The 24,642-nt window shown below is 37.9% G+C and overlaps 2 protein-coding genes across 4 annotated transcripts; one reads left to right on the forward strand and one right to left on the reverse strand.

Annotated features, from left to right (window-relative positions):
- On the reverse strand, positions 1-10,110 carry LOC309485703 (uncharacterized protein). Its single transcript, XM_082152640.1, has 8 exons — positions 9,801-10,110; positions 9,074-9,146; positions 6,816-7,474; positions 4,328-4,423; positions 3,859-4,092; positions 2,204-2,226; positions 1,945-2,090; positions 1-429 (listed from the first exon to the last, which is right to left on the reverse strand). Exons 3-8 carry the CDS (start codon positions 7,437-7,439, stop codon positions 221-223), a joined length of 1,332 nt encoding a protein of 443 aa, XP_082008766.1. The 5' UTR covers positions 7,440-7,474; positions 9,074-9,146; positions 9,801-10,110; the 3' UTR covers positions 1-220.
- On the forward strand, positions 9,159-23,282 carry LOC309485600 (uncharacterized protein). Of its 3 annotated transcripts, none has more exons than XM_082152520.1 (3): positions 9,159-9,410; positions 15,051-15,101; positions 21,998-23,282. In XM_082152520.1, the coding sequence occupies exons 1-3, from the start codon at positions 9,390-9,392 to the stop codon at positions 23,141-23,143; spliced, it is 1,218 nt and encodes a 405-aa protein (XP_082008646.1). In that variant the 5' UTR covers positions 9,159-9,389; the 3' UTR covers positions 23,144-23,282. The 3 variants fall into 3 exon arrangements, with proteins under 3 accessions (XP_082008646.1, XP_082008644.1, XP_082008645.1); XM_082152518.1 differs by lacking the exon at positions 9,159-9,410 and adding an exon at positions 10,597-10,968 and having other exon boundaries at positions 15,058-15,101; XM_082152519.1 differs by lacking the exon at positions 9,159-9,410 and adding an exon at positions 13,934-14,850 and having other exon boundaries at positions 15,058-15,101.
- Positions 23,283-24,642: the final 1,360 nt, after the last annotated feature.

The following is a 24,642-nucleotide window of genomic DNA, read 5'->3' on the forward strand; positions in this document are numbered from 1 at the left end:
TATCGAAATATCTCATGAAAAATCTTATATTCAATTTAAATAACAGAAAAATTTCAGCAAAACATCTTATTACAGAAATGAATACTGACTCTCAATACATGTGTCCACACACTCTTCAAATGCCAGTTCACTGCATCATCAATTTCAAGTGAAACGGTGGCTCATATCCAACACAAATTCTGGGAATTTAAGAGCAGATTATCTTCATCCAGCCCTTCTTCTAGTCTTCTTCATCATCTTCTTCCTCCTCCTCTGGGGTATATTCTTCATTTTCAGACTCATTGAGGATCTGCTCTTCCTCCTCCTCACTCCTCATCTCCTCACCTTCTGCATCACTTTCATTTTCATCATCATCAAAACTTTCTTCATCATCATCATCATCATCATCATCTTCCACCTCCTCCTCACCATCTCCCCCTTCAAATTCACCTACAAAAAAGAAACAACAAAAATACGAGAACAATTAAGAGCCAGATGTTCATAAGGCTCATGACTGTGTTTTCACTGAAAAAAAGACAGAATATTCTTTAGTCAAGTTTACTTTCTGTACCTCATTAGGCCAACAGCGTTATTTTGGTTTAACTATTATAGATATAGATACTAGTATAGATACTATTATGATTTTTCATATTTCATTTTTCATTTTCTGTTTTCATTTTCATTTGAGTAATTTTATTGTAATTGCATACAATTTTTAGTAGTTTTATTTTTTAATGTGTTAATATAGTTTTTATTTTATTTTTATTTTATTCAGTTTTAGTAAAAGTTAAACTAAATAAAATGAGAAATGTTGCCTCTGCAACTGGCAGAAATAAAATGAAGTTTCTTATTATTTTATTTAAATTTAGATAACTATATAACCCTGCTTTCCACCTGCTATCAGATTTGCGTCGTCACCTGAGACCACACAAATATGAACGAGCGAACGTGACTCACAAGATAATGTTAAATGCGCTAAATAAAAAGAATACAGATGTCAACTGCAATTTCGAACGTTCAGGTAACGCAGAGAAGTTTGTATCCCTTTTGTTTGGTGCACCTCCTCATAATACTCTCCATAACGTTCACGTGTTCAGTGAGTGAAACGGCACATTACTGCGGTCCGGGACACATTTAGGATTGATAGCGATATGAAGGTAGTCAAAACCTTCCACATGGTTTCAGTGATCCAATCACAAAATATTTTATCTCCTATTGTGGAGTTTAAAGTCGTTATGCAACAGAAGTAGGAACAGATCTTTTTCACACGGACATACGTATTTAAACGTGCATGCTTGTAGACTAAACACGTAATACGCATGTGCATGTCGTATCCGTTTTCACAGATTCATGTTTTTTAAGGTTACACAGAGATGATAACGGTATAGTTTTCAAAAATTTGTACTTTGAAACCCGTTTCAAAGTTTGCGTTTTCAGGCCACCAAAACGCTGTTGTGTAAATGAACAGCCAGAACTCATACTCGGTTTCATGTCGTGAAACCGTCCCCTAAATAACTAACTAATGCTTTTTACAACTGAAATGAATCAAAGCTGAACTTATTTAAACTGGATAATGACTTTCTTCTAGAGCTGCTGTACAGCCAAAACAATATCTGTTGCATTAATTTCCTATTATCACTGTAAAGCTGCTTTGAAACAATCTGTATTGTAAAACGCGCTATACAAATAAATGTGACTTGACCTGACTTGACCATGATTGGAGAAGTCTGTCATTTTCACCAGACTAGAGGGTCCAGTTTAAGCATTTTGATTAAATATGAGGTCAAAACAAATGTTCTAAATTTGTTTAATTTAGGAAAATGAAACAAATGCATGTACGAGTAGTTTGCAAAAAGGTCTATAACACGCATTTCGAATTTTCATTTCATGCCATCTATAAGTGATTGGATATAAGTTCTGGGCCCTGTTTACCCCTGTATTTAACACAAACCACTTGAGACTCACAAAGTGTGCTGATGAGTGTGCTGCCATGCTGCCGCAATTCAGCAATGAACTCCCCCATCTTTCCTTCCATAGTTTCATACAGTGGCTCAGTGTCGACTGTGGGCTCATCAGGGAAAAACAGAGGTTTTTTTAACTGTCTCTGGTACCTGACACACACACACAGTAAAAAAACAAAAAACAAATACATTACCATGTGGACAAAAATAATCCCCCTCACTGCAAATGTTTAAAAGCACCTCAAATCAAAAGTTTGTCTTACCTTTTCATAGATGAATTGTAATTCTGAAAGAAATCCAAAGAGAAACCACAAAGTGAAGATCAAATGTAAGTTTTGTTCAAACTGCCAAACAAGGAACACTTGGTTTAAGAAAGAACTTGAAAATAGGATTTTTTTAATTATTTTTTTACATTCTAAAGTGCAGATCACTTACACAGTCCTACACATTTTTTAAAGCAATGGGTGGAAAATGTTTACCTCGTCATCTGCAGTGCAGCTGCACTTCGGGAATTAATAGGCATTGCCAGTCAAATAGCCAATGATCATTTTGATACTGCTTTCAAACGCATATTTGTATTTATGCTTTAAGTTAAGCTTTGTAGCCAATCACAGACTTTTGACCGCATTAATGCAATGGCCAATCAGAGGTGTTTAATCCAATGGTTCAGCGATTGTTCATTGACTGCACCCTTGCAAAATGTCTCATAACCAACAAAGTATAGGCACATTGCAAATAAGAGATTCATGGTGAAGTGTAGTCAGGTTAGGCTATAACAGGAGTTTTCACAAGACTGTAGAAGTGATTTGCGGATCAGGTAGCGGTCTTTATGTCAAATGGGTCGGGTACGGAATTAAATTAGCGCTGCTGCCGGATGACGGGTCAGTTGTTCTGTTAAATATTGTGGCTGAAGGTTTACCAAACAGAACCCATGCAGGACTCTGGTGTAGATGATACAAATAATGGAGACATATACAGATTATGCTTTTAAAGAGAATACTATATCTATCCCCAGACCCCCTGCAGGATCTTTATAGACCCCTGGAAATTGATCAATAAAATTAGAGTGTGTAGGTTGCTACAAGGTGTGCTTATGAGGAAAAAACAATTACTAGGTCTGCCATAGTTTGTGGCATCAAATCTTTTGGGATTTGAAGAAATTAGCCACTTTGTGTAGTCTTTGTGATCAGAGCAAAATTATTTCAGTACTTTCTGTAGAACCATTTGCATATTTTTTATTTCCACATCACATCCAACTATATTTGTTGTATCAACCATTTCAGATAAACCCGCCCCTAAACGTTATGTGAAAACAAAATGAACTGTAGTTGGTTCCTTTCCATGTCATTCAGGTGGTCTCTTCCTGTCTAAGTGGGCAGTTCTTGGCCAAAAAAAGCTTCAAAGTGGACCAGACTTTATGCTGCTCATCAACTTGTAAAACTACTGGATTCATCTTTCTTTAAGGGGCCGCTTACACAACACCATTTTCAACTTAAAATGAAAAAAAAAAAATGTATACTGTGTTTTGGCCATTTAGTTACACAACAAAAATGTTTTGGAGGCATGAAAAGGCAAACTTTTGAAAATGGGTTTCAAAGTGCATGTTTTTGAAAATGGTAGCATTATTGTCTACAAAAACGTGAATTTGTGAAACTAGTGAAGTGTGACATTGCTAACTACTGGCCTGGCATGCATAACACAGTGTTTTTAATTGTTTTCACAGATCCGTGTGAATGGGGACCCTTTTGACAGCATTGCCGTCTGTATGAGTACAACACAAAAAACTTGACCATTTTTAGTACATTGTTGTTGTTGTAGTACCCTTAGCCATACAATAAAAGCCTAAAATTCTGTCAGAAACAGTCACAGATGATTTAAGAATTTTAATTCAGTGTATGTGTTTATATGTAAAATGTACCTTAATAAATTGGAAGGAGTCATTCTCCTGTAGAAGCCTCTCAAAGCCTGAGTGAACCTCTTGTAGACGAGTCTGATCTTGTGCTATTCGACTCAAGTTCTGCTGGATTCCAGAACAATGCTCACCATCATAGGTGCTGACACATTCACGCAGCGATGATAGAAAAGCATCCAGATGTGCGATAGAAGTTTGTCGGAAAGCATCTAGGTGCTGTTCTGTGTCATCCCGGAAGACCTAGAACAGAACAAATATTTCAAACAAGATTTTTATATTTTCTGTATGAAAGTGCTTGCCCTTGCAAAAATTTAACTTAGCAAAAACAGTAGTGTTTAGCAAAAGCCACAAACAAGAGAATAAATATTCATTGCTAAATTATTTAAGACTAAAAACAAAATGATATGGGATGTGAAGCAAAGGCCTCGTGATTAAACTATGAATTGCAATTAACTAATAACATGACTAACTTCACCTTGTTAATCCGTTCAATCTCTTTTTGTTCAAGTCGATTTTTCTCTGCCTTTAGGATCTTCCTGCTCGTCTTGTGCAGCTGAATGTCAAGATAAACCTAGAGAAGACAACAGTGAGCGAAAAAAAGAGAACAAGAGAGAATTTACTAACATGTGAATGATTCTGTTCAGCAAGTGAACATTCATTATTGAAACAAGCGGATACCAGATCGTTTTCAACCTTGTTCCTGAAGGACCGTCAACACTGGACATTTTGTATCGTAGCATCTGAAATCACGTACTGCCAAATATTGTACAACCTTCCTTCACTCATTTTTTGTACTGCATTTCAAACACTACATTGGTAGCCAACCCTGCTCCTCGAAGACTACCTTCTTGCAGACTTCCAACCCTGTTCCAACACACATGGCTGTTGTTTTCAAGTAACAACGCAAATAAGGAACGCAAGCTCATGCAAATTTCAAGTTTGGTGAACTCTGCCCTGTAAATTTGCATCATGTGAACACTTGTGACCAATTGAAGATTGATATGCCACGGCATTACCTTAATTAGTTAATTTACACAAATTATTATTCAGGATGAAGAAAAGAGTCTACAAGCATAGACCTCTGTATCTAAAGGATCTGGAGCGATTCTGTATGGAGAAATGGTCTCAGATCTCTTGCCATATGTTCATCAACCTTATTTCACATTATAAGAGAGGAGCCAGAGCGGTTATCTTGGCAACGGGAGGCTGCACAAAGTATTAAACAAAGGGGTGACAATTATTGTGGAATACATATATTTCAGAATGTTTACCTTTCAACTATTTGACTTCAAAGGTTTGATTTTTGTGAATATTTTGAATAAAAGACAAAGACGAGAAATTGCAAAGACAAAGACGAGAAATTGCAAAGTCAAAGTCAGTTTTGCTCATATTTTCCAAGGGTGCAAATATTTGTGGAGCCCACTGTATTGAATTATGCTGAATTATGTTTTTAGAGAGACATAGCAGAGGTTTACCTCATATTACGTTGCAGTGTCTGTAGAAATTCTGTGTGCTAGTCTAGTGTGATTGTGGCTTAACAGTCTTCACTTGAAAATTAAAGGCAGGTGTGTTTGGTCCCGTTTACACCTGGTATTAATGCTGCCTTCACATGCTATCAGAAAGGTCCTACTTCCCACTTCCAAAGTCATGGCTACAAGCTTGTCACGTTCAAACGCTTTGTTGTCGGAAAGAATAGGAATCATGGAGAACACTAGGTTATTCGTGCCTGTTTCTCTGGGAAATCTTATTAAAGCTAAAACATTGCATATATTTAATTTTGAATAAATTAGTGTTCCATTCATTGACAACCATATAAACATTCACATTCAATTCTGGAATTTATGTAAAATACATGGTAAGGTGTGTTCCAAGTTTTTAACTTGTATCCAGATTTCAACTTATAAAAAGCATAAATGTTCTCGTAGAGCTCGTAATTACAGCTTGTAAAGTGGGAATTTTCTGAGAGCTCTAACTTGTACCATGTGACCACTGTACCACCTGACCACTGCACATTCATTTAGACATTGAGTGTCGCCATATAAAAGTATAATTCCCAGTCCGAAGACGTGAACAGCTGCGAATAGAACATCACGTGTTGTCATCTTGAGCCTACGGTAATTACGACATGGCGTGAATGCAGCACTATTTTCGCTGTGTAAAATAATGACAAGACAAAGCAATGTAGCTGTTGTAAAAAAAACTAAACAAAAACACAACTTATAAAGAATACCAGTCAAACCAGCAATTGCAAAGTCATGAGCGCTTGTTCCTCTGTTCTTTTTTTATACCATGTTTAAAGTTTATCGCTGAATTTCCAGGAAGTAAATACGACTTGAGAGAGCGTTCACGTCCAATTTCCAACTAGAAAACTAGTTTTTACAGTAATTCCGATAGCATGGTCAGCCAAGCCACATTGTTGGTTACACCCGGTCTTAACATGCATTCTAAATGTGTCTCCTGTGACCATACGACTGAATGAATGAAGCCATTACACTGCTTCAAGAGCAAGGGTGAAATGAGATGAATGGAAAGGATACCAATAATGGAAAGGATACTAATGGTAACAGCGAATTTGATCATAAACCATGTGTTTTGCATAGTGGAGATGGAACATATTGTTTTGGTGCACTCTCTCAAAACAGGTCCCATATAACGCACACGTGCTAGGTCATTGGGAGGCAAGTAGGCGGTCTTGTGTGTCTGTTCAAAAGCATTCCACCACATGAGTGCCTACACTATGAAAGAAATCTGACAGAATGCGTTTTTGACTACTGGAAGAGGTTGAAAGTGGAATAGCTCAAAACATTTTAGAACCCTTTTAAACCTGTATCTAACATTGTCCACTTGTGATCGGATCGACAAAAATGCATCTAAATACAAGGTTTAAACCAAACTTGCCCATCTTTGGAATACTCAAACCAAATATCATCAAGAGTGAATGGGCCTTGACACGTCAGACCTACCTTGAAATCTTTCATGGTGTTCTTCAGAGTTTTGATGCAGTGGCCATTGTGCGTTCCCTCTATGGTGCAGGCATTGCAGAGGAACAAGCGCTCATCCATGCAGTAGTACCGGAACATCTCATCATGTTCCAAACACTTCCTCTTCCTCATGTCATTGAGCGGCTCCACCAGCGGGTGCTCTCGGAAAGCCGGGAGCTCCAAATGAGGCTGAACATGCTTTGGGCACATGGACACTTCACACTTCAGGCAGGTTTTAACTGCCATGAGACCTTTCCCATCTCCACTGCCATCCACTGGACAGTAATCACAGTGTACCTCAGCAGGTCTGTGAGATGGGTCACCCCGGCTCTGAGTGGATCGAACTGATTGGCCACGACGGCGGAAACTATCAGCAATGTTGGCCAGTTTGAAGTTCTTCTGCCAGTTGGCAGAGCTGCGGTGACTCTGTCGGCACTCCGGACATCTCAAACGGCCGCGATCTGAGCGGCTCTTGAGCCTCCGCAGGCATGGCAGACAGAAGTTATGACCACAGGGCAGCAAGTGGGGATCGCGGTAAAGGTCCAGACACACGGGACACGTCAACTCTTCCTCTAAAATGCTGCTTTCTCCAGCAGATGTCGCCATAACTAGATCTGTGAGAAGGACTCTGGGGAGTTGAACTGTAAAATATAGCATAAGTCTAAAGTTAACTTTTAGCATTACCACACTTTGCTACCTTTCTTTGCCAAATTTGGATTGTTGATACAAAGGTTTATAAAGGAGTAGTTCACCCAAAAATTACATCATGTTATTCTAAACCCACATTGTGTTATGTTTTTAAACTCTTCATATGAATATGATTGTCTTCTTGCCAATGCAAGAGGCTATGTTAGCATAGCAATAACCAAAGAAATAGCAGTTATGAAAATAGATCATTTATAAATCCACATTTAAAGGGGTCCTATTATGCCATTTTATGAAGTATTGATTTTGTTTTTGGGGTGTACTCGAATATGTTTTCATGCTTGATTGTTCAAAAAATTCATTATTTTTCACGTATTTTTACTTTATAACAGCTCCTGACCTGTCTCCCCAGTCTGGGTGAACGTGCTGAAGCCCCTCCTTTCGAAATAAAAAATGTGCTGTGTTTGGTTAGCTGGCCCAGTGTGCTATGATTGGCCCAGTGTGCTTTGACACCGCTTAGCGGATGTTCGGGAAATGTCCCGTCCCTTTATAACAGTGAGCTCCACTCACTCAGATGTAAATAGTGGCAATTTCAAACCAATGCAAGCCTGATTTAGATTTAATAATAGTAATAATAATAATAATGTTAACAAACAAGAGGATCGTGCAGAACGCATTTCATTCACGGACTATGCAAGCACGACATTCACATGATGTTTTAGAGTGGTAAGTTTTGTTTTGTTTTTGTAATTTTCTTAGTTACTTAAGATACAATGTTATACACCATTTAATTGTGATATTTGTTGGAAAACTAAGGTAATCCAAACAGTAATCAACACCTTTTTTTGGCGTATTCTATGGGCGTGGATTATTTAAATGAGGAACATTATGACTAATAAGATCCAGAAAAATTGCGTTGTAGTCCAAACGAGTCGTTTGTAGAACGAGTCGTTTGTAGTCTTGTGGAATCTCTTCATTCATTTAAATATCTCCCTTTGGAGTGGACTTTAAGCTTTGTACACTTGCTTATCTCTTTTATGCTCAAACAGCAACATTACATACTAACTAAAGTTAAAAAAGTTAAAAAGCATAATAGGACCCCTTAAACATGTCAATATAAAGTTGTGATTTGTATTGATTGTGTGTTTTAAAAAAATACATAAATAAACCACAGATATTATACTGTTGTGATGTATATATCAATATTGTGACAATAACTTGCACAACTTAAACTTGTGTTTGTGTGTTATAGTAAATTATAATATAGATGCATTTTCTCTTATTCAAACAGTATTCTCTACACTATTAATAGAGGAGAATGTGCAATAAACAAAACTATATGGATCAGAGATAATAAAAACATTAATATGTGTGACATGCCAATTCAATTATATTTTCTATATAAAACAAAAAAACAAAAAAACTCATGAGTTAGGAGGAGGTGATTGTGCGCACTGGGCGGGCACACACACACACACACACTCACAAAATCTGTTTTTGATTGTAGTAATGAAAATTGAAATGTTTGTCCAATTTCTCCTGTCATATTGTGACAGAATTAAGTTAAAATAATACAAGCATTAACCACAACTTACCCTAGGATAATATAGTCGCAGCGATATCTCTCCAGCAGAGATGTCTCTCCAGCAGAATATCCCTTATCTTCCGCTGGAGAAAAAACAAAAGTGAAAGTAAGTTTGACCAGCTAGGTCTGATGACTGGACAAAATGTCATCGCAATAGAACAAGCTGTTTGGACGAGGTGTATTGGCCTGCTCGTCGGTATTCTGGCTCTACATTGTGACATTTTAACACTGTTTCTCGGTGTTACTGTCCTGTCCATGTGTAAATTATTGTCCTGACCCAACTGACATAAAGCTCTCACACAAACCTGGAAAACCTGACGTGCACAATGAAGATCACATCACAACGCTTTGCATAAACTCATTCATTAAGTCACAATACACACTATTCTGTTGGTTCCCCCGTGTTCTAGTCCCTTACTGAACATGCGTTGGTATAACAAACCTAAACAAACACGATTAGTAAATTGTTAAAATAAACAAAAACAAAAAAACGGACCCGAGACTAAAGGAAACTAGCACTGACTGAAAGCAAAGCTCTGTTTATTGCTCTTAATTGGTATAATTATCTTATTGACCCTTGGATTTTTTTTTAGGTGTAACGTTAACTGAAAGAATCTGCACAGACTGACTTTGATTCACTTGTTGCGTGAGTTACTTAACCTACTTAAATGTAAAACCTACTGATACACTTTTACAAACATTTGTGGATCTTTTATAACCGCGTAAACTATACGTACCTAAATTATTTGTTGTGTAAAGCCACCGATGTTATGGAACAGTTGATAATTCGTGATTTTTTCTGTTTTTGTTAGGAAGAGCTGCCGTATTTATTCCCCTGTCCGCCCAGTCTCTTGCATTTCCGCAAACGGGATTTTAAACAACTATCAGTTACGACATTGTTTAAAACAAAATACAGGCTATTTAAACACAGAATTAAAAAAAAATATAGCTGTGTATGTGTTTATATAAATATAAAATACAATGCCTGTTGCGTTCTGGCAATGCAGCGCTGACTAATTACGTTAACCAATAAGGAGATTTGTTTTGTACCACGTGACCGAACGTACTATCAGGAAGTTAGTGATGGGAGAAACTATTTTTCATTTTTTTTATTATGCTTCAACAACATAAACAAACAGGTACATTAGTGATTGACTGCCTTAGGTTGAACATAGCTAGTACAAAGAACAGGAAACTCACAATAGAACAAACAAATAATTAAATAAAAAGAAATACAAAAAGAAATAAAATGAAAATAAATAAAAAGGGGCTTTTTAAATTAATTTAAACGTATCCAAAAGACAAATCAATTTAAGTGATTTCTTATTTTTAACACATTTGAAAGATTTGCACAAGAGTTTAACCTCATTCATCCACTGATTAAAGTTGGGTTTAGATTTAAACCATCTGCATTTATGAATGAAAAACTTTCTAAAACATAACAAGAAATTAATAACAAAATCACACTCTTTGTTTTCCAGACATACACCAAACCAGAGAATGTCTAATAGGAAGAGAATTGGCACTCTCTGGTTAGGTTACGTCCGGTTTCTGGACTGGCTGCAGTAACACGTCTCTGTCCATGCGGGGGCGCTCGCAGGCGAGTGCAGAATGAATGGAGGTCTATGACGCTAAACCATCAAAATCCACTTTTCTCAGGATATAATTTTTTGTCTAGTAATTTGAATGTTGTTTTCGAAAGGAGGTGCAAAGAAATTACACATTGCTGGGTGTTAGATTTTTTAGAGTCACTTATTTGCTTTAAAAAGTCTTTTAAAATGTCAATGACGTCATACACATCGTACGACCAGAGATACTGCTTGACGGCAATCCTTCAGTCGCTTTGGTGCTTTCGCGCTCGGCACTTTCTTTTCTCTCGAGGCATCGACAACACAGCTGACACAGGTAAATACACATGCTAGAAGAGTTTTTGTTTTGTTTGTTTCTGGTCCTGCTTCGGATGCCACGATGCCATCAAGTGGTCTCTCTGGTCGTAATCAGTCCTTCACTGACCAATCAGCGTTCATTAGCAGAATGCTAGCGTGTTATGGCAGAGCCCATCTACGGAGAGCCTTGGCACTTCCTATTAGCCCCATTGTATCGATCTTGGTTGCAGTTCCATTAGAATTCCACTGGAGGTGATCGCGGGCGAGTGCAGACTGAATGGGAGTCTATGGGGCTAGACGGCTAAATGTGTCTCTTTCACCCGATTGCCGTTGAGAAATCTAAAATTTTATTGTAGGTTTTGCAAGTTCAACATGGGTTATAGGTCGAAAATTGAATGAAGGAGTACTTATGTCCTTTCGATTTCTTACAGGTTGAGTTGTTGTTGCCCGTAACACGCTAGCATTCTGCTAATGAACGCTGATTGGTCAGTGAAGGACTGATTACGACCAGAGATACCGCTTGATGGCATCGTGGCATCCGAAGCGGGACCAGAAACAAACAAAACAAAAACTCTTCTAGCATGTGTATTTACCTGTGTCAGCTGTGTTGTCGATGCCTCGAGAGAAAAGAAAGTGCAGAGCACGAAAGCACCAAAGTAACTGAAGGATTGCCGTAAAGCAGTATCTCAGGTCGTACGATGTGTATGACGTCATTGACATTTTAAAAGACTTTTTAAAGCAAATAAGTGACTCTAAAAAATCTAACACCCAGCAATGTGTAATTTCTTTGCATCTCCTTTCGAATACAACATTCAAATTACTAGACAAAAAATTATATCCTGAGAAAAGTGGATTTTGATGGGTATAGCACCATAGACCTCCATTCATTCTGCACTCGCCTGCGAGTGCCCCCGCATGGACAGAGACGTGTTAATGCAGCCAGTCCAGAAACCGGAAGTAAGCAGAGAGTGCCAATTCTCTTCCTATTAGACATTCTCTGGTTATGGGCAACAATAACTCAACCTGTAAGAAATCGAAAGGACATAAGTACTCGTTCATTCAATTTTCGACCTATAACCCATGTTGAAGTTGCAAAACCTACAATAAAATCTGAGATTTCTCAACGGCAATCGGGTGAAAGAGACACATTTAGCCGTATAGCCCCATAGACTCCCATTCAGTCTGCACTCGCCCGCGATCACCTCCAGTGGAATTCTAATGGAACTGCAACCAAGATCGATACAATGGGGCTAATAGGAAGTGCCAAGGCTCTCCGAGTTCAACCCTCCTAGATCTTAACCAGTGCTGCGTTCCAGTCCAAAATTGTCATGCCCTTCACTCGCTAACTTCCCTTTGTCTCGTTCACTCGGATGTACGTCATTGCGAGTGCCCACTACTGGCGGAAACTGCAATGGGCTGAACTGGAACGTCCTAAGCCCTTGATCACTTGGAATCAGCTGTGGAGTTGATTTTTATTTTATTTATTTTTTTTATAATTTGTTTAATGCAACATCCAAATGTTTATAGGTGTGTTTGGGTTGTTTTAAATTTAAAACATTATAATTAATATATCATAGAGTTGTCTGTGTGGTGGTGATTAGACGAGATATGTGGTGACGTCACAATCGTACTGCATTGTGGGACATATAGGTGCCTGAAGTGTACATTTGAAGCAGACTCGCTCCCTCGGTCAAAATCGAGGGAACGAGGGTCTGTCCATATAAACTTCCCTCGTCCACTTAACGAAGTGGAACGCACTTCAAAATGGCGGCAGGGATTCCCCCAAGGGGAAGTGCTTAGGGAAGTTCGCAAGTGCGTGTCTAAAAGTGGACTGGAACGCAGCACAAGTCTGCACCTCAATCCAAAAGGGTTGCAACTTGCACCATATCACAACAAAAGAAGAAATGCTCTAAATTTTCAATATTTGTTTCACAAAAAAACATAATTCACATCAAAATTAAATTTCAATCTTAAAAATTCATTAGTAGGATAAATCCCGTTTAAAAATTTGAAGTTCACCTCCTTAGCTTTAGAAGGGAGGGGAAGAGACAAATCATTTTTCCTTACTTTTTTAATTTCAACCATATCAGGTGGTGGCTGTAAAGCACCAAGCTGTTTTTTTTTAGGGAAACTGGGCTTTATTATAGGGTATGCTTGGAAAAAGGTTTTTTTTTTTTTTTTTTTGCCCCCTCTATCCCCAACTCATTACTGATTGATCCAACTCCGGAACAGATGGTGGCGATAATGCGCGCCAACCCCCGTTAAAGAAGAAGAAGAAGTGCTTCATGAACCGTTTCCAAATCGCCCATTTTGGGAAGATGCGTCACGACTCACACGCCATCATCGTGACGAAGAACGCAGTTTCAAACGCTTGGTCCAACCCAAACTCGCGGCTTTTTTCGTTTTGTGCCTAAGTGTATGCACAATTTGATCAAGGTTTTATAGTGCTTTAAACCTGTTGGTAGACATGACAGATGTCAGAGCGCTGAGTGTTTTTCAAGAGCGGGTGAAATCTTTGTTCGGCTCGTTTCTTGATGTCCTGCTGGTTGAAATTACAGAAGCGTATAGAGAGAGTTTCGCAGACAGCATGTGCAACCACTGTAAGTGTCTTATATCCTGACAAACAAAACTTTTCAAAAGTGGTTTATTAATTTTTGACAGTTGTGAATAGTGTGGTTATTAATGAATGTAGTACTTAGTGCATTATATGGTTAAACTGAAATGTTCTCATAAAATTTTTTTAAAAAAAGGAAATACTAAACTGTTAAAATTCCCAACAGGGAACCATACATATGCAAACAGCAGTGCCTAAAAGTGATAGTTCACCTCAAATTAAAATAGGCATTATTTACTCACTGTGATGTAATTTTAAACTTGTAACTTACGTTATGACTTTGTTTCTTTTGCGTCACAGGAATGTTTTTGGATGTTTTTTCCATACAGTAAACGTTAGTAGGGTCAAAAACAATGCTGCACCCTTACTGGTGCAACACCCCATGTTTAGTTTATTTATTTATAGCACAATAAAACAACTGCTGCTGTAAAAACAACACCAATCAAAACAGTAAAATAACATAAAAAGACATTTTACATATAAAAAAAACAAGCTCAGATCATGCCAAAATATTTCACCAGTATAAACAACCAGTTGTTTCTTTATATAAGCGATAATAAGCATTCACATAATTTGGGTACGCACATAGTCAAATTAGAGTAAATAAGGTGTCAATATTCTCTGCACTCATCAAAAACAGAGGAAAACATGTAAAAGTTGACACATTGTGTATTAAAGGCAGGTGAAATCGATGTAAATATTACTGTAGTGATATGTTGTAAGTGTCTTGCATTTTTCATCATTTACTAATATTTGCTTCCCAACATTTTGACAAAAAAAAAGGGGGTATATTGTGTTTTTCTGCTTAAGAAACATTCACAGAGTAAATTATGCTATAAGGGGATTGGAGGTAAAAAAGAAGAAATGACAGAAATTCACAAAAACTGCTAATGTCACCCATATTTTAAAACACTGTAGAAAGTTCAATCTATTCACATTTATTTGTATAGAGCTTTTCACAACAAGAGGTACTCGATGCATATAGTTTCAAAGCAGCTTTACAGAAAATCCATGTGTCTATATTACAATTTAGAGTAATCTGTTATCAGAGGTGATGGTCAAAGTAATGTCCATATGTCAGAAATGTACAGTTCTAAGATAATATAAATCATGCAAATAACATCATTCAAAAAAGGTGAAAGATAAAAGAGAAGCAGTTGTTAGCATTACAGTGTTTTTTTCCTGAATTTATGCTTTTGTTTGAAGGTCACCTTACTGTTATCTCACAAACATTTTTTAAATTTCCTTTCCGTTTTAAAAAGAAAGACGGTCATATTGCTTACCACGGTGAGTGAATAATGGTTGAACTTTCATTTTGGGGTGAACTATCGCTTTAAATATGATTGATCATTACTGAAATCTGAGTGAATTCAAGGGCTTCAATAAAATAAATGAAAATAAACATGACATTTTATGTATTTTTTTTATATAAAAATGTATACAATTATGTAATTTTATGTAATTCAAAATATTTCTGAAATTCTTGTTTTGCAGGTGAACAATGTGCCAGTAATCGGCTTGAGAGCAATGACAATAAGGTAAATTTGTGTAATCTATTTTACAGTCTATTTTAACATCGCCAGTCCTGTTCTGATGCTGATAGTTGTTCATGAGTTTCTTGTTTGTCCTGAGCAGTTCAACTGGCCACTTTTCTTCAGGAAAATCCTCCAGGTCCCTTTTTTTGGACCCTTTCCAGTAGAGCTGTCACTAATGATAATTTTGGTAATCGGTTGGTTATTTTGACGATTGAGTAATCGAATATGTTTAGTGGTAATAAAAATAGACCTAAGTGAACAATAGCCTTTAAAATGACTTAAAGGGTCAGTTCAGCCAAAAATGAAAATTCTGTCATCATTTACTCACCCTCATGTTGTTCCAAACATGAAGACACAAATTAAGATATTTTTAATGAAATCTGAGAGATTTCTGTGCTTCCATTGAAAGTAGGGCTGCTTCAAACTAAAGTTTTTTCTAGTCGACTAGTAGTCCTTCTTTAAAGCCATTAGTCTACTAATCGTACGTTTATATTAATTTAATTACTTAAATCTATACTGCGGAGAATACTAAACCAGAATTAGCCTTTAATATTGGCAAAATTTAGACATTCAGCTGTTTGCAATGAACAAATCAAACAAAAGTAAGTAAACTATCGCAACACAACAAATGTGTCAATGGGTTTCCCAAAATTCAACTGAAAATGCTACTTCTAATGACATCTACTGTCTCAAAATTGCTCAACCCCACAGAAACACATAACCTGCATGCATGCAAATAATTAAAGCGTTGCGCTTCACTCTGAAACCTGCTGCACATATATTTATTTAATGATTCACAGCTTTTGTGTCTTACACAATAGCATTATGCTATATCGTGCAGCCGTAGAAAACGGTCTAATAATGCAGGTCATGGATTCTCGTCCATAGAATGCATCACTTTCCGTATTTTGCCAGTTAATAGGCTACGTGCACAAGCGTCGTGACGAACTTCCGCTATTGTCAGAAGTCGGCATATCAGTTTCCGGTTTACTTGCGCGTCGCCCAAAATGACTGTTTCGTGCAGCGAAATTTAAGCTTAAATTGCGGTTAGCGACTTGAAGCAGAGCAAAGTGACACACAGCAGTGCTCCTTACGTACCCATGTTAACAGGTCAGAGCTTTCACACTGCACACGGTTGCAGTCCGTCGATCCGTTCCAGTTGCGGTGTGTATACAGCAGTGCAGAGATCGTTCCCACACCGAGTCTATTTCTGCTGTGCTGCAAACGCTGAATTAAAGTGACAGCACATGTTTCGTGGTCAAAATGAACACAGATTGACCTGAAAAGGTATTAATTTCACCATAAATGCGTTTAATTATATACTACTATTTTTCACAGTCATCTTTTTACTTTTAGAAGACCTGGGGTAAAGCAAGGAAAACTACAATTTACTTCAACAAGGTGACATATGAACAACACTCGTCTCATTGGTGGAGGTGGAAAAACAAGTTCTTTGTGACATGCAAGATTTATTTTATTAAAATTTAAATGCAAAAGAAAAGACATGAGAGTCGGCTGTTTTTGTTCATTTACAGTTAAATATTTGACCACTTGCTTGAGCAACTTAATATAAGTAATGCATGGAATAATAGCCCTACGTTGTTTAAATTGTGTTTAAACGTGCATGCGTCCATTAAAGAGTGTATATGTGTACAAAGAGAATCGCAATGCTGACAAAACTTTTTTTAAAATAAAAGTTGCAGCATAACTTCTGGATTTTAAATAAAAATAGTAAGTAAGTGTTTGTGGTACTGCCGCGGATCAGTTATTCACTGCAAACGCATCATATGTGAAGCACTATAGCGCGTGCTGCTCCTGCACCGCACACACACTGCACACGGGAGTATGTGTGAAACGGGCGTTAGATCCACCTACAGTTCTTAGAAACTTAGATGTGTCACGCACATTATATCTCTTTTTTTCGTACAACAGCAGCACTCATCTTGTTTGTTTATAGCGGATGCCGATGAAGACAGTCGTTAACCGGAAACTGATATGCCGACTTCTGACAATAGCGGAAGTTCGTCGCGGCGCTTGTGCACGTAGCCTATTGACACTGGTAAATTGTAATCAAGGATTTTTTTTATTTAAAATTGAGCACTCAAAATTAATCAAGGAGTCGTGACAGCCCTACTTTCCAGCAATGACGATGATTTTGAGATCCATCTTTTTGCACTGAGGACAATTGAGGCCCTTATACACAACTATTACAAAAGCTGCAAATATTCACTTATGCCCTGGAAGGCAACACAATTCATTTGTGATCTGGGGGGTGTAAGATGTATAAACTTATAAAATTAAAGTTGGCATTGATGGCTCCATGAAGAACCCTTTACATTTCTGGAATCTTTTTCTTTAGATTAATAAAATGTTCTTCATACAAAAATTTTTTACTTCTTTTAAGACCTGCGTTCTTAAAAATAAAGGTTCTAAAAGTTGTTTTCACAGGGGCTTTCACACTAGATGAATGTTTTCGTAGTTCCTACATGCTTTTAGGCATGTTCGCACCTCAGGAACTGCAAATGATTTTTGTTATAGGAACGCCTTTTGGGGAGACTTAATTAGCTCCTACTTTAGAGTGGGGTGTAACCCAGCACAATTAGAACTACCAGTGACGTGTAAGTGCACATTGAATGGCCGAACGCATGCCATACGAAACACCAGCACCCACCATTTTTAAAAAAGCTGTGTAAACACACAGTTTACATATGCCTACTCCTTGAACTACCTTCACGAACCCTTAAGTCCAGGCACTTCTCAACCTATCACTGCATACTCCATCCTCAAGTTGTTGACGTTAAATGCCACAGTTAAATTATGTCACTGTCGTCTGGCTTACGTCTCTTCAGAGTTCCTCCTGGTGGTGTGAATGCAACCAGGAAAATGACCCTAGGGAAAAATTTTGTTCTCAGGGGACCGGCTAGTTTCTATAACAGAGTTCCTATAACTATGGTGCGAAAGTCCCTAGTGATGCCATAGATAGAAGAACCATTTTTGGTTCCTCACAGGACCTTTTATGGCTTGTTTCCACTGAGCAGTACAGTACGGTACGGTTCGGGTCTGTTAATCATGATCTGGCTAGCGTTTCCACTGCCAACAGTACCCTTACTTGATAGGCGTGGTGTTTCGATCGACGTCATTTTCGCGCGAAGAAGAACATAGTAAACTACAATGGATGACATATACAGCAGATATTGTTCTTGCTCCTCGACATGTTTGTCACAAGAAGACAAGCGCCGACATTAGGCTTTTCTCAATATTAAGTACGCAAAGTTTGTACTTGCCATGTGCTACTACATGCAAATGGTACAGCGCGTTCTTAAAAGCGTCACTCAGCTCGCGATCTGCTTCTCCGGTTATCTCTGTTACTCTGTATGTACATTTTAAGCAACAATAAAACGAAATATGTTATAAAACACTACTCTGCCTCTTTTCATTTTCATTTAAATAAATTAAACATTATAGGGACACAAATGTGGTTCATGCGCAACGCATATTGATTATTCACTGCACGTTATACGTTATTCTATTTATAACAAAACGAAATTTAAAACACAACCCTAACGTTACCTCTTTTCGTTTAAATAATAAAAAAAATTACACATATTACAGGCAATATATGCATTTGTACAAATGTTGCAATAAACATCAGTGATAATCCTGTAATAAGAAAATGACAAGAAACCATATTTCTTTTTGTAAAATTTCAGTTTTATCAATAATAGCCAATATAAAAGTTTAAGTAAAAGGTACAAGAAGCTATACAATAAGAAATAAAGCAAACAATTCAGTCAAATGTCCAAATGCTGCGCTCTAGTCTAACATTACAACAGTAAAGTTAAATACAAATAGCCTATAATATGAAACTAAACTTAGCCCTCAGCCAAAACGATTGACAGGGAACAAATTATATATTCACGAGACCAAAGATCGCCCGTTAGGTCTGCACAAGACGAATTATATCTCATGTTTAACCACTACCGTCGGAGTCATCGGCGAACGTCAGAAGAACTAACTTAGCCGAGGAAAGGCTCATCCAGCCGGGAAACATGAGCGCCGAGCGCCCGCTGATCGCATAGATCTCACAACCGGGGAAAAACAAATCATCTTTATAAATAAACCACAGATTTGAGCTTTAAACAACTACATTCTCGCCTGAAAAACTCTTAAAATTACATTTCGTGACACAGTAACAGTAGTATTATATTAAACTGTATATTAAAAAATGGCGCTTCTTATGTTGTCATTCCCCTCGTAGCACGCGCAAGTGATGATTCTCTGTCAACCAATCAACGTCCTGCAGTGAGTCTAGCTCCACCTTTTAGTACCGTACCACTGTGCTAGGTACCCCAACGGAAGGGTACCCAAAAAGTGGTACGGTACGGCTCGGCTTTTTGGTACCATTCTCAACTTTTGGCAGTGGAAACGCAAATAAAAGGGTACCGACCCGTACCGTACTGTACCGCTCGGTGGAAACGCGCCATTAGTGATCAGTTCTTAAAAGTAGGGATCGGCCGATATAGATTTTTTTTAGTGCCGATACTGATTTTTTTTTCATTAGCCTTAGTCGATGACCGATACGGGCTGCCAATATTTGGAGCCGATACTGCTTTACTGCTGAGACTGAATTAATTAGTTTTAAACGTGTTTGAATTAATGATTAACATTAGTTTTTTTTTATAAATAGACTGGAACATGTTATTCTGTGTAGTTGTCTGATATATGTAATCGTGATCTCCATTTTAAACAAAACAAAAACGATTTTAAACCAAATAGATTCTCAGTTTATTATGAATTATGGACTGTTCACATATCGCGTCTAAAAACGTGTGGAAAGCACGGCCGCGCCGCTTTCTCCTTTCTACAAGCGCTTGCGCTCCTGTGGCGTCTGTCGTTGCTATGCAACCATGAACTGCGCTCTCCATGATGACGAGGAAGTAAGGATTAATTTATTTCTAGCCCTTTACGACTACATATATTTATGGAGATGAGAAATAAAAACCCGCCCTGTCCAGCTATGATCAGCTGTTCGGCCGAGCTTTCGATGTTGTCATGGAAAGGTCAGTTGTTTTTTGTCACATGACCTGCGTGCGCTTGCAGCATTCTGAAAAGTTTAGATGTTTTCATCTCACCACGGCATAGGAGCGCCTGGACAAACGAGCGCGCTGCATCACATGCGTGTCGCAACCGCATCGCTTCTTTTATGAGCACACGTCCAAACCTCAGCCAGATGGTCGCTGAATACAAATATCACGGAACAACGTCTGCATTATTTAATCCTATGACCAGTGTTCGTAACAGCTGCCGTATGCATATGGATAGCCTCAAACTTAGCTATTTGCAGCTCCCTAAACACAATGACAAGCAGTTTTATAGATGAGGCATTCGGCATTCGCGTTTTCCATTTGGACCCACACACTTGCTTAGCTATAGTTGCACGCACATATAGAGCAATGTGTTTCCACTTTCCAAGTGTATGGCAATATTTCAGCTAAGTCAAACAGTTAAAAGATGCTTTGAAAGTTTAAACCTTGTCTTGAAGAGGCTTCCAGCACTCTGCTAGTGTGGGAGGGGCAGTGCATGGGCTGCATGTGAACTGCAGCGTCTCCAGCAACACAGAGCTGCCTGCGGACCCCTGTCTGTAAATAATGCCGGGAAAAAACTATCGGCGAACGCAGCAGCCGCGTATCGGCCGATACACGTAAAACCCGCAAATATCGGCTCGATATATCGGTCGATCACTACTTAAAAGAGGCAAGTTTTTGTGTGTGTGTGTGAAACATTTGAATAATCTGAATCTTTATTCACTATAAATAACCTTTTTTTGCATTAGAAAGGTTCAGTGAATGCTAAAGGTTCTTCGTGGATCCAGCAATGCCAATAAAGAACCTTTATTTTTAAGATATTGTTCACTGAAAAGTTATTTTATCGCATCAAAGTCATATTGACTTTGACATATATATTTGACATATTTATGGCAATATGTCAAAAAGCCTTTGAACCTTTTTTTATTTATTTTTTATGCAGACTGGCTTAAAGGTATTGTGGAGGATTTTCCCGAATTTTAGAAAAGAACCGCCCTCTCCACTTTTTGAAAAAATGCACATGCGCAACACTCTACCTGCTCCCGAGAGAGAACGCCTATTAAACGTGTGCACGAGAGACGGCTAGCATCGCTAATCATAGCTTACATTAACTTTTACTAGCAGTGATTTTAAATGGATTTCTCCAAATAGCATGCCAAACTTTACCTGTCGAGTAGAAACTTCGCGACTGAGGCATCAGTGGGAAGCCCAACCTGTGCTTTTAGCTTTTAGCGCACGCCAGCGTGTGAAATATTCTCCCAAAAACACTCTGGTCTTGTTTCTTTCTTCAGAGGCCTTTCTCTTCTTGTCATACAATTCATAGACACTTTTTCTCTTGCGACCCTCAGACATTTTGAAAAAATGGTGAGAATGGCGAGCTTGGATGGCTGAAACCGTAGCTCACCACACATATACACCTGAAAGTGCACATGCGCAGAAAGCGAAAACTACCTAGGGACGAGCACGTACAACGGCCTTACGTAAACATATCACCAGAATGATTGACAATTAGGAGGACCAATAGTCTTGATGATCCACCCGGAAAAAGAAAATCCTCCACTATACCTTTAAATAATACTTGACTTTGCACAGTCTGCATTGGCTTTTTACCCAATATCTATTTGGAATAATATTGTACCGTCAACAGTCATATAGGTCAAGTGAAATCCATGTAAAGGGCCATAAACTTTACTCTGTGCATCTGGTTTAACTCCTTTATCTATTATGTTTGATTGCACAATAATTGCATGATTATATGCAAATATATGATTTTCTACCATTTTTTATTATTTTGAATTTTCTTTTGTCCTGCAGTCTCAGCAGGACAGTGAAGTCAGAGTGGAATCTGAAGAGTCCCAGCCATTAATGAGCTTTCAATGTAGTGATACAGTCACTCCATTGCAGTTGACGCACAGGGAATCTGAACAACCAGAAGTAGAACCAAACCAGTCAAACACCCTGAAAATTCTCAATCCGTATCCAGTTCAGGTGTCATCTCCGATATTAACAGCACAGTTAAAACAGGATGATATACAGATAGCCATTGTAGAAGATACGATGATACAAACTACAGAATCCATAAATGACAATGAAATGCAGACATTTCTGGAGATTCCCACCATACCCGTCGGAAAGCCTGAAGAAGGGCCGCCAACTGTTGATCATCAGCCAGAAACATTGGGCAAGACTGAACCAGAGCCCGAACAAGTCATTAAACGAGAAAATGAAGATGTTGCTGTGACGACTGAAGAAGAACTAGAAACTGGATGTCGAGAGGAGACGCAAGTGTGCCAGACCTCATGTGAAAATACTCAAGCTCAGATGAAGCCTGAAGAAGGTGAGCTTCATGAACCAGTAGAGTTAGACCAGAGCGCCTCTTTTCAACGAGAGGATTCATGTCTTCACTGGAATCAGTCTTCTTTTGGGGTTTATTTTGACACTGTACGAAGCCAGATACCTCAGAGCGATCTTGTAAAAATGGAGTCACAGGAAATGCTTGAACCTTTACAGAGGCTGGACAACTGTCAACTGTCCAATCGCTCTTTGACACCTCAACTCAGGGGGTGTTTAAGACCTTGCTTTGTACAAATCCAGAAGGCTGAAATACTGCAAAAATCCATCAGCCAACTGCATGTTTGCAGTATCTGTAACAAATTCTTTATCTTCAAGAGAACCCTAAGAAGGCACAAACGCTTCCACACCGGCGAGAAACCCTACAGCTGCTCGCTCTGTTCCAAGACCTTCATCCTACGCAAAACCCTCCGTCAGCACAAAAAACTACATTTAAGGAGGCCGTACAGCTGCACTCAATGTGGCAAGAGGTTCAAACACTGGAGAAAGCTACGCATCCATTGGCGTTCTCATGCCGGAGAGAGTCCGTTCAAGTGTAGCCTCTGTGGGAAATGCTGCAAGACTCTAAAGAGCCTTGACCGGCACCTGGCTTATGTTGACCACACCTGACTTATCGAGAGAGGAATCAATTGTTTTAAAAAAGATGTAAGGACATCTTTGTATTGTCATTTGTGTGTGAATATTGCTGCACCATTTTGTCTCAATTATAACTAAGTGGAATAAATGGATTGTATGTGTTTTTTATTGATTAATTGTTTCTTTTAAATGACAAGTAACACAAACTTGCATTCAGTAAAGAATGTTGGTCTGTAAGGGCTTTCTTTCTTTCTTTCTTTCTTTCTTTCTTTCTTTCTTTCTTTCTTTCTTTCTTTCTTTCTTTCTTTCTTTCTTTCTTTCTTTCTTTCTTTCTTTCTTTCTTTCTTTCTTTCTTTCTTTCTTTCTTTCTTTCTTTCTTTCTTTCTTTCTTTCGTATTGAGGATTTTCCTGGCCAGTGCACAGAATACGCTCTAAAAACAAATGTTTTGGCTCAAGAAAAATAAGAAATAAAACGCAATGGTTTGCATCAATATTTTTGAGTTATAACAACTTCTGATGAAATTGTTCAACCAACAAACTACATTAAATTAGAAGGAAATTAATTTGTTGCAATGCTCATACAAATTAAGTTCCAATAGTTTACCTGTAGTTTCAACGTAATTAAAATGGAGTGGTGGCCCTGGAATCAATTAATCTTACCTATTTTAGGTTAAATTAACAGCTAGCACATACTTTGTAACTTATTTATCATGCAAATTTAATGAACATTGCTAACAGGGCAACAAATTTTTTACTGGAATAAATTTGATCATTCAATACTGTATAGTTGAGTTAAATATTAATTACTGTAGCATATCTCATAAAGAGCTCAAATTCAACTACTTATTTTTTATATAAAAATGATTTTAGTTTAATCAACAAAAATGTTAGACTTGTAATTGAAATTAATTTAAAATCATCAATTTAAAAACTAATTTATTCTCTTAAGTTAACATAATGAATGGATTCAACAAATTATCATTTTAGATGTGTTAAGATCAAACATACTTCTGATGTATTTTAACCCTTGTGCACTGTTCGATTTCTGGGTACGGCCTTATTGGAGCGGGTCAAATTGACCCTAATTGGATTCAATACAATTGTCCAACTCACACTATGAAAAAACAACTCACTTTTAATATCAGTACTCTTCACACATTACAAAGAATAAATGTCTGATTTTAAATGTTTTTAACCATTATTTTTAAGACTGCCCCTCACCCACATCTGTGGGATGTTTGCGATTACACATTTAAAACAATACGATCTTGACCAACTATATATCATTTGAAAGCTTTCAGACTAGTTTTTATATTTGGTGCCTGTTTTTCAAGAGAAATGACAGCAATAGATACATTTCGATAGATTCTCCGTTTGTGATACAGTGCCAAACACGCTCTGTTCTTTACATAATATGCTTTAATGCATGTTTTAGAGATTGAATTTAATATTTATGTTACACCCCTAGTCTTTTTCAAAGGGCATCCTGGACCAATTTGCCCTCTGTCCATCATCATGGCCTCCTTATCATC

The sequence above is a fragment of the Leuciscus leuciscus genome (assembly GCF_965113295.1).
Source record: "Leuciscus leuciscus genome assembly, chromosome: 2".
In the NCBI taxonomy this organism is placed as follows: Eukaryota; Metazoa; Chordata; class Actinopteri; order Cypriniformes; family Leuciscidae; genus Leuciscus; species Leuciscus leuciscus.

Bases quoted from the DNA above. Each gene is read 5' to 3' on its own strand.
- LOC309485703 (XM_082152640.1), bottom strand. From the start codon at position 7,439: ATGGCGACATCTGCTGGAGAAAGCAGCATTTTAGAGGAAGAGTTGACG. The intron at 4,424-6,815 runs GTAGGTCTGACG...TGTCTTCTCTAG, and splicing joins ACACCATGAAAGATTTCAAG to GTTTATCTTGACATTCAGCT. The intron at 4,093-4,327 runs GTGAAGTTAGTC...GTTCTGTTCTAG, and splicing joins AGATTGAACGGATTAACAAG to GTCTTCCGGGATGACACAGA.
- LOC309485600 (XM_082152518.1), top strand. From the start codon at position 10,689: ATGACGCTAAACCATCAAAATCCACTTTTCTCAGGATATAATTTTTTG. The intron at 10,969-15,057 runs GTAAATACACAT...CTTGTTTTGCAG, and splicing joins CGACAACACAGCTGACACAG to GTGAACAATGTGCCAGTAAT. The intron at 15,102-21,997 runs GTAAATTTGTGT...TTTGTCCTGCAG, and splicing joins TTGAGAGCAATGACAATAAG to TCTCAGCAGGACAGTGAAGT.